At 36.4% G+C, this 9,626-nt stretch overlaps 2 protein-coding genes and 1 pseudogene across 2 annotated transcripts; 1 reads left to right on the top strand and 2 right to left on the bottom strand.

The window, feature by feature from the left end:
* Positions 1-376: 376 nt before the first annotated feature.
* Positions 377-3,574, bottom strand: LOC112507332 (probable folate-biopterin transporter 4). Its single transcript, XM_025111878.1, has 7 exons — positions 3,434-3,574; positions 2,930-3,057; positions 2,442-2,663; positions 1,912-2,361; positions 1,375-1,572; positions 1,151-1,288; positions 377-895 (listed from the first exon to the last, which is right to left on the bottom strand). The coding sequence occupies exons 1-7, from the start codon at positions 3,503-3,505 to the stop codon at positions 634-636; spliced, it is 1,470 nt and encodes a 489-aa protein (XP_024967646.1). The 5' UTR covers positions 3,506-3,574; the 3' UTR covers positions 377-633.
* Positions 3,575-4,302: 728 nt separating this feature from the next.
* On the bottom strand, positions 4,303-5,799 carry LOC112507333. The gene is made up of 2 exons (XM_025111879.1): positions 5,626-5,799; positions 4,303-4,717 (listed from the first exon to the last, which is right to left on the bottom strand). The coding sequence occupies exons 1-2, from the start codon at positions 5,768-5,770 to the stop codon at positions 4,434-4,436; spliced, it is 429 nt and encodes a 142-aa protein (XP_024967647.1). The 5' UTR covers positions 5,771-5,799; the 3' UTR covers positions 4,303-4,433.
* Positions 5,800-5,827: 28 nt separating this feature from the next.
* LOC112506388 lies at positions 5,828-9,087 on the top strand (annotated as a pseudogene).
* Positions 9,088-9,626: the final 539 nt, after the last annotated feature.

The raw sequence follows: 9,626 nt of genomic DNA, 5'->3' as shown, positions 1-9,626 counted from the left end.
TAGGTTGTGGGAATCTTTGAATACAAAGANAAAAATACTTATAATAATCTAAATTTAGTAAATGACATATTTAACCTTATCAATTAAAAAATAATTAAAAAAAAAAGAAATTCATTGATTGGTTGGAAAAAGGGTTGTATGGGTTGCAAGAATAGGGTGGGTTGTATTTGAAATATAACCTATATATATATATATATATATATATATATAATATAATATAATTTTTTTTATTTGCATTAATTTTTCATTCTGAATTTACAATTTCCGATTGCATTGCACAAACATACAACTAATTATGGGTTGTTTGGTTGGTTTTGCATAATGCTCTCCTTAGAAGCTTACGGAATAAGCTCTTTTCTATATCATTAACCAAAGAATCAAATATAACTGACCGTATGAAAAATGATTCTCAATTGAGTTGCCAACAAACAGTTGTATATAGATATAAAAAGGGTAGAGGTGGATTAACTAAACCGGCTTCTTTATATCAAAATCAGGTCATATCATACATTGAAAATGTAACAAGCAAGTCCGAAATTAGTAGGTAGCTGCATATTTAGTCTACCCTTGTGCATTTAATCTTGTAATCTAATGAGAGTAGTTGATGCAAAGTGTTTTATGGTGTATGGATGATCAAGCTGATATCCCTGTTGCTTCCTTTGGTATCAAAAACAAGAAAGCAACCGGTATAAATGTGCAGATGACTTCAATGCCAATCCCGAAACCAAGATTATCAAAAGAACCCGAAGAGATGTCTAGAACCGAAGCCAAACCAGCACCAACGAATGAACTCATTGTCGATCCAAAGTTGTTTATCGACATGAATAGTGCAAACAGAGTCCCTTCTATTCCTGGGGGGCACAGTTGTCCTGATAAGATCAAGAAAGGCATGAACCTGCACTCAAAGTCAAACAACCAAATCTATTACTAACAACATCAACATCGCAGCTTCATGACATCAGCTTTTTCTTCCTGATCATGAACCAGTCCATATGGGTCCCGCGAATGCCAAATGACCTCATTTTGTTTTTCTTTAACAATGTTTGAGGCTCTAATGGTTAAAACCTATAACCCATATGCCACATGAGGTCTTTTCACTTTGTGAAGATTGTTCACTTAAAAATGGGGGGATGGAAATGAAGTTACATACTTGAATTGATGGACTGCGTCTGAGAGAGCAGACCCAAATAACACCAATATTTCATCGGATATGCCAAATGGAACGTGTAGTCTATAAACCAATACTACATCTAGAAGTGTCAACAGTGAAAGAGTAACATGAGCAAACCTGCAAATGGATCCCGGATTAAGATCAATTAGCAAGCTTACGTGAGAATCTACATCATCCATACGGGTTTTGTCATATAAACTTACATAAGAATCTTTCTTAACTTCATCTTCTTTAAATAGCGATTGTAAGTGAAAGTTCCAAGCATGAGGCCCATCCAACCGATAACGCGTGATGTACCCAGAAAGGAAGCATCTAGATTTAGAACTTCTGTCTGGTAGTAGAACATGACCGTTGAAAGGTTTGGAATCGTCACCTGCGATAGGAAAAACCAACCCATTGGTCTGGTTTTCCCAATAATCTGAATCAGGATTAAGCACAACCAAAATAACTGCAATCAACCATAGAGAGTTGAAATGATCAATAATACAAGGCTAGGGGCAGGTTCATTTACGAACGCTAAATACACCCTGTAACCACCCTTTTTGTGAGAATTCATGATGAATATTATTAATCATGAATATCTGCCACGACATTCATCATGAATATTTTATCATGTTATTCATCATGAATACTCAGAAAAGGGGTTTCCTGATCAGTTCCTAAATATTTAGTGTTCTTAACTGAACCTCCCTGTCCAAGGCTATATTTGTCTTTGATCATTTAACGTTTTCACTTTGTACCTCAGGATAACTGGGCGACGAAAAGCTTTGAACAAAGTATAACCAGCCACTTTGAAAGATTGAAACCATTGTGATGGCAGAGATCCGTCTTTTCCAGGTATTTTACTTGTATCAGATGTTAATTTCTTGCTACTTTTATTGCTTCTCTTTCTCATCAAAGTACCTGGTTTAGGCATGTCGGTTGATGATCTATCTTCATCTGATACATTTTCGTGATGTATGTTGGTGTCATTAGAAGTAGAAAATTCAGGCAAATGTGAACTTCCTATAGGATTTTCCGTCACAAAACCACATGAAAATAGCTGAATTGTTGGCAAAACGGAGAAAAGCAAGAATATGCTGCCCATTTGAAAGTTACTTAGTGCATAACCTCCGAACAAACTCCCACAGATTCCACCAACAGCCATTGTCATCCATGATAGTGATTGCAGGTCGCCAGCGAATTTAGCTCTGAATGAAAGGAATTGCAGAAATAAGAGAATATGAATGTTTTTAGACAACAAATACCGATTTGGATTAAAAGAACATACTTTTCCTGTCTTGCTGCCTCTGCAATCATTGCATCAATTACAACATCTGCCATTGCAGAGCCCAGATTTTGTAATAACAAGAAGATCATGAGTTGATGTCTGGAATTTCTAATGGATTCCTGTAGGCCAAGAATCACCCATGGAAAGAGGGAGAGCAGTGTGGCAATGACTAAATAAGGAATCCTTTTCCTTCCTTTTACTGGAATACAATCTGAAAGAATTCTGCACCCAAAATGGGCAATAATAAATACATCCATCGTCCGATCCAGACATAGAAGCCATATTTCTTTGCTAGCAAATTAACCATTAAAGTTGTCCTTACATACCCATTTGACAACCAGCTAATTGATTATAATTTGGTGCAAAAAGCGTATCTTTCATGCAATAGTGAACCCAAAATGTTCAATTGTCTGTTTCAACTTAAAAGTTGATGTCAATAGAGGTCCAAATTTAAAAGTAACGAGTAAGTGTAACAATAAGATAAATACCCGTATATCGGTTTTATGCTCCATGGAAAGAACGAAATGGATGTTACGAATTGAGAAGCCGATGGCGATAGCTTTAATCTGTCTTTCAGCTGGTAGGAAACTGCTGTCCATACAAAAGATCTAAAGCCCTAAAGGGAAAAGATAACGGAAAAGCAGATTAGATGAGTTAGAAAGAAGAAGCCAAATGGTGTATGCAACTTAAAATCTCATAAATCCAGGTCTCCCTCCGACGATCCAGAAATGAAACTTGTTTGGCATTTGAACAAGTCGGAAGTAAAGTGTAAAAGAAAGCACATGTAATGAGTTGTTTCCACATATGGAATTCCAACAACATTCATGTAAATTTCTGGATTCTGAATAAGAAGAAAGAGGGTATAACTATAACATTTGTAAGGAAATCTTGAAAATACGCGGAACCCAAATGAAAAACAAAGCCTTGTATGAATGGCGATGAAAAATAGGAAAAAGGGAAAGGCGGTAGTGATGGAAATGGAAATGGAAAACCTGGGTAAAGTAAATGAAGCAGACGAGCCAAATAAAGGAAGCACCGAATGTGATGAGCAGCTTTTTAATCATTTTGGATTTGGGGGATTCTTTCTTTGGACCTTCATATCATATCATATCATATCATATCTGGAAAGAAATGAAGAAGAATGCGTTTCTGTTTGCTTGCATTTCCTACTCCTTTCTTTTTCTTTTTTTCTTTCAACCGTTTTCTTGCTGACTCCCCCTTTTGCGTCACCTCCACCAATCACGTCTCTCTCTCTCTCTCTCCCTCGTCACTGGAAATATCAAACGTACTAGTCAACCATAAACATCAAAAATCAAACTTCAGTTTCGATTTTGATTTTGTTTTTGTTATAAGACCAGACCAGTGTTGTGTTGTGTTGTGTGCACCTCCTTGCTAATTTATTTTAAGAAAAAAAATATATCCATATATCAATTATTAAACTAATAAAAATTAATATTAAACTTATCTACACAAATAATTTAAGAAAAAGAAAGCAAGCAAATGTATTGATTTTGATAAAAGGCAGGTCAATATGGTATTACAAAAAAAATCTAAATCCAACAACATACAGATTGTGGTTTAAAATAATCCAGTTTGGTTTGATCCCCTTTCAAAAATAGGAACAAAATAAATTAAAGGATTTACATATAAATTAAAAATAGATTTATCCCACTCATTTTTATCTTATCCAACTCAAACACAAATCAATTTCATTCTAAAACACAATTGATAAATGGACATAAAATTAAAAGGGATCAACTTCCCATCTTACGCGATCCAAGGTTTGTTTTTATCTATTTACCATTTTGGTGGCAAAAACCCGTGATCCAAAGGTCACACGTCTTACCTACAAATAATCGACTTCACTATCGAACCAAGAAAGGTTATTCTCATAGTCCCATCAATCCAACTCCATTTAAGGTAGAAGCAGTGGTGCCATTTTATTACGCTACAATTGTGCGTCACACGGCTTAACCTTATAAACATACGAATTCAAATACAGTAGATTGGAATGGTAAGTGGTCGGTATACAAAAGGTTTGACAGCATGGGAATAACCGGATACATGATTGTAACTAAACTTGACACCCGAAAAACCATCTCCAAGATGAGTGCAGTGTTCATGGAAACTGCTAATAGGTCTTGACAAACAAGCATCCCATCGATCACTCTCTGGCATCGTCTCCGCTACTGTATATATTCCCCTCAAATTCGTAAACGCTTGATAATTTAAAACTTCCCCGGATTTTGTTATGCAAAGAACAGCAACTTCTGCCCCTGAAACCACACCATATCTTTGAATTTACCCATAAACACCAAATGATGAATTAGTTTACTTGAAAACAAAATGGATGGAACCCAGATCATATTTACAAAGATCAACTGTTCTTGTGCTACCAAACATAAATGGAGTTTGATTTCAGACAAGGGCTCACATTCAAGATAACAGAAACTAAGCAGTTCAAGAGCGTCGTTTTCTTATTTTTTAGCTTTTAATTTCATATTTATCTATGTTTCTAAACAAAATTTGCAATAAAAAACTTAAACACACAGGATCTGACATATGATATGAAAAACAAGGAACTAATATCGTTCAACGACCATTTTGTAAAAAATATCCCTATATTTGTCTATTATAGTCGAACAGTGCCATTGTTTGGAAAAAGTTATGGGTTGTCCCTGTTCAGGACAACAAAGTCCAAGGTTCTGAAATCTTGAATTCCTGTTGCTAAAACAAGATTAGGGATCTTATTAACTGTTTGCAATTAGATAACCCGATAAGCATTTATTAATGGATGATCAAGATTTTAACCTGAATCACATATAGCAGCAGAATGAGCAGCACCATGAACAACAAGCATCTTTGTTACTAAGAAAAGACAGTTTCTTTTCAAGAAAACCCTATTGTAGGATCTCAAGCAAGAAGCCCAAGTAAAAATCGATTGAAATAAGACAAGTGTCTGAACTTGATTCAGCCCATGATCAGATCGATTGTATTGGTTGAAGAGCAATTCTAAACCAACTTCTAACTTGCACCGACAAATTATGTGAAAAATGGAACTAATTTAGCAAACATGCATACAAAATCGAAGAATTAGAAAGGATGAAAACCCACAAAAAGATAGGAAATTGGAAAAAGGGTTGATGTGAATTGCAAGTGTTTTAAAAAGGGATTGATGTTTGACCTTCTAAGACGTGGTCTTCTGGGCCAACAGAACCATCAGCACAGACATCGCAGACGACTCTGCCATGGATTTCACCTGTCCAAGATTTTACAGTGCAGGGAGTGAGGAAGGCAAAGAGAAAGAGGGCAATGAGCAGCTTCCCCATTCTTGATTTCTTTCATGGCTGCCTTCAACCCCTTTGTAAAGGAGTCGGGTCGTCGACATGGGTCCGACTCCGACCGATTACAGCCCGTAAACATCACCCGTTTAGCTACTGGCCCACTTGCTTTCATTTTCTTTCTGTCTTCTTAACATATAGTTTGATGGTATTGCATTTATAACGAATTGTTTTGTAACCCATTTTCAAGATTAGTTTATGTTGATTTTGTTTGATACACCACAGAACTAAAGTAGGTTAGATTCCATAAGTTGTTAAAATAGTTTTTATGAAATCTTGACTTTTTTTGATGAATAAGATAGAAAAATTACTATAAAATATATTGAATAGTTTTTTAAAATCATACAGATATATCGACCTACTTTATTCGTAACACCAATAAATTCTTATAGAATTTTGTTAGTTTGTTTGTGACACACTTGATTTTGAAATATTGGCAGCAAATGTACGGTGGGCAGAAACCTAAAATAAAATATAGAACAAGAAAACCAGACGATCGTTCTCCCTCCCTCCCTCTCTCTCTTACACTCAATCGGCATGCCAATTTCCGGCAGACCTCCGTCAAAACCCTCCGACATTCGATAAAGATTCTGGAACAGAAGGTCTACGATTCTTTAATGCACCACACCTCAATAGTCTCAAATCCCCGATCAAAAGTTACCCATCTCTCTCTATTTTTATATTATATGTTAAACATCTTTATACACAAGTCCATTCGCATGTGTTTCAAGTTATCAATGATTCAATATGGGCTATCAGTATATGGTATGTTTATGCACCTTCTTTTCTGATTTACAACCTGTGGTCAAAAGGGTTATCTTTTTGAATCAGTATTTATCTTCAATTTATACCTTATCGTCCATGAATTAGAAGCTTTTCATCAGGGTATAACTCAAAGACTATCATATATATGTTCATTTCTTGTAAATATAAAGCAATTCATATTTGGCTCCTAAAAGTGCCTGCTTTCACCATTTAGGTGAAAGAAAATACCTAATTCTGGAGAGGAATATGTATAGTTTAAAGACACTGTGGTCGAAAAAGTACTGAAATCGAACTGATAAGTGTCTTGTTCCAATCATATGTATTTGGTTACACTCCACTATTCAATCACTTCATTCCATCAATGTATATATGTTGTAATTTGTAGCAAGATAGCAAGAAAATTCAAAATCTAGATAACATGCAAGAACGAACTAAGGGGCTGTTTTGGTTGGTTTTTCATTCCGTACTTCATGGATAAAGCTTTATGTGCAGATTAATCTTTTTGTATATGTTAGGAAGGTTTTTGTTTGAGAAGATTCTCATAGATGGAATAAAGCAAGCTTTTTAATTGGGAATGACAAGTTCGGAAAAAAACTTGGCTTTTTGCATAAAGCCATTAGTGGTCTGCTTGAATTGTTTTAGTAAGTAGTACTAGTTTCTTGAATGTTTTCAGTTTAGTTGATTATAAAGAATCAGTTTGTGTTCAGGAAATCAGAGAGTCCAACAATGAGTAATCACGGAGGCTACATGAAATTGAACATATACATACGAATGATGTTATCAGCAATTTACCCGATTGTATTCTTCATCACATTCTGTCCCACAAAAGAAGTTGTAAAGACCTCCATTTTATCTACAAGATGGAAGAACCTGTGGGATTCAGTTCCCAACTTTGATTTTGATGATGCATTGTTGTATGCTACTATGCTAGTGAGGTGGATGGTCGGCATCCACCTTAGTTGACTCCCTTCATGAACTTCGAGTCCTGTTAAGGGATGCATCAAATATAGAAAAGTTCTGTTTATCTTGCCGTGTTTGCTTTAATGCATCTCAAATACACTCATGGATTTATGATGCAATTGTGCACAATATTCAGGAGCTTGATCTCTGTCTTTTTGCAGAGGATCCATCTGTGATTCCTCGGTCTATGTTTGATAGCAAATCATTGGTTAGCCTGAAAATAGAAATGAATTGTGTTGTTGAACTCCCATCTCGCATTTCTTTTCCCCGCCTGAGAATCTTGCACCTATCTTTAGTTACCTTTCCGAATGATGACTCTACAGAAAAGCTTCTCGGGCTGTCCTGTTCTAGAAGAATTGGTTCCATTAGATTGTGAATGGGTGAACTTAAAGAACATCGCAATTTCTAATTCCACCTTGAAGAACTTGTCCATAGATGATATGCCATACTTTGGGCCACTGGATGATCATTGTGGCAGTAAGATCAAGATTGATGCAACAAATCTTACATTCTTGGAGTATATTGCATATCTGTCAAATGAGATTTTCTTGGATGATGTATCATCACTGGTTAAAGCATGCATTCACATTCCTAATCCCCAGGAGAGGCAAAAAGAAGTTGTGTGTCGTACTGTTGATATACTCAAAGGACTACGATATGTTGAATCTTTGAGGGTTTCCAATAGCACTTAGGAGGTAATTGGCAGCTGATATGATCTTTTACCTGTTTTTGTTTGTTACTGTATGTTGTTTGCCTGTCTGTTTCTAGGCTGTTGCTTCCCCAACACTTTTCACATTTTAGCACTGCCTTTCTTACTCTTTTTTAACAAATGGTTTTGAAAGTTTTATCCTTTATTTTCGTACAATTTGCACTAGTTGGGGGTCGTCCTGAAAACAGCCGCTTTACTCTTTGTGGTAGAGGTCAAGTCTGCATATCCCCGCCTAACTCCACCTCCGCTTGGGTGCATACTTAATTGGCAGCTGATCTAATCCTGGAGTTTGCCTTTTCGTACAATCCTGCGATACCGACTTTTGTATGTGCTTAGTCTCTTATGTGTGCAGATAACTGGCTTGACCATTTTCCAGTATTTCCGAATATGACCCATTTGGTGTTAACCATGGAGATTCAGAATCATACAGTTGGGAGTACTAATGGATTTGCTTAACTTGTGTCCAAGTCTACAGTCGATTTGTCTCTCTGAGGTACATTATTGGATACCCCAAAACTGGAATATAATGTCAATGACCATGATATGAATGTTATTGGATACCCCAAAACTGGAATATAATGTCAATGATCATGATATGAATGTTAAGGTTTGTTGGAAATACAAGGAATTGAACGCTGCATGCGCCTTGGTTGGAACCATTCAATTTGGTCATCAATACCTATATGCATGTCGAATTGCCTCAAGACAGTGACTTTCAAGAACTTTCGTGCTAATGATTCAGAAATATGTTTCGTTAAATGTGTTTTGAAGTATGCGCGTGTTCTAGAGAGTATGGATATCCAGTGTTGCAAGTCTCAGCTACTAGATCTAAAGAAACAAAGAGACGTGAGGAAGCCAGGAAGGAATTAGAAACAATAGCAAGGACCTCTGCAGTCCGTGTCATCAAGTTGTCATGATATGACCCCTGCAGCTTTAGTCTAGCAGGAGTTGGACATCCTTGCAGAGAGGATATGACCCCTGCAGCTTTAGTCTAGCAGGAGTTGGACATCCTTGCAGAGAGGCCTGTCCCTAAGACAAGCGATCGCCCTCACACATGATGAATGTGGGACAGGTATGGTGAGGTTAAGAGGATGACATCATACCCTTTTTACTGTAGTTCTAAAGAAAATGTTTGTACTTCCGTTTTCCTTTGTGTATTTGGTTAGCATCTTTGCAATGTACTCCATCATGTCTTGAGAACCGTTAAGCGGTCAAGAAAACATTGAGGGGCTGTTTGGCAGTTGCTGAATGGTTTTGTGCAGAATGGTTAAGTGGTCAGAATGGTTAAGAGGGTCAGAATGGTTAAGTGCTGAATGAAATATGGTTGTTTGGTAAATGTTCTCTGAATGATAACAAATTACCATTTTAACCCTCTGTATGATTTAGTACTGAATGAAATATAACTGTTTG

Source organism: Cynara cardunculus (assembly GCF_001531365.2).
Source record: "Cynara cardunculus var. scolymus isolate 2C chromosome LG 2, CcrdV1, whole genome shotgun sequence".
NCBI lineage: Eukaryota > Viridiplantae > Streptophyta > Magnoliopsida > Asterales > Asteraceae > Cynara > Cynara cardunculus.
Note: the sequence above shows the minus strand (reverse complement) of the source record. Positions and strands in the feature narration are given on the sequence as shown.

Bases quoted from the DNA above. Each gene is read 5' to 3' on its own strand.
- LOC112507332 (XM_025111878.1), bottom strand. From the start codon at position 3,505: ATGATTAAAAAGCTGCTCATCACATTCGGTGCTTCCTTTATTTGGCTC. The intron at 2,664-2,929 runs GTATTTATCTTA...TTTTGGGTGCAG, and splicing joins AGCATAAAACCGATATACGG to AATTCTTTCAGATTGTATTC. The intron at 2,362-2,441 runs GTATGTTCTTTT...CCTTTCATTCAG, and splicing joins GAGGCAGCAAGACAGGAAAA to AGCTAAATTCGCTGGCGACC.
- LOC112507333 (XM_025111879.1), bottom strand. From the start codon at position 5,770: ATGGGGAAGCTGCTCATTGCCCTCTTTCTCTTTGCCTTCCTCACTCCC. The intron at 4,718-5,625 runs GTCAAACATCAA...GTGTGGTTTCAG, and splicing joins AGAAGACCACGTCTTAGAAG to GGGCAGAAGTTGCTGTTCTT.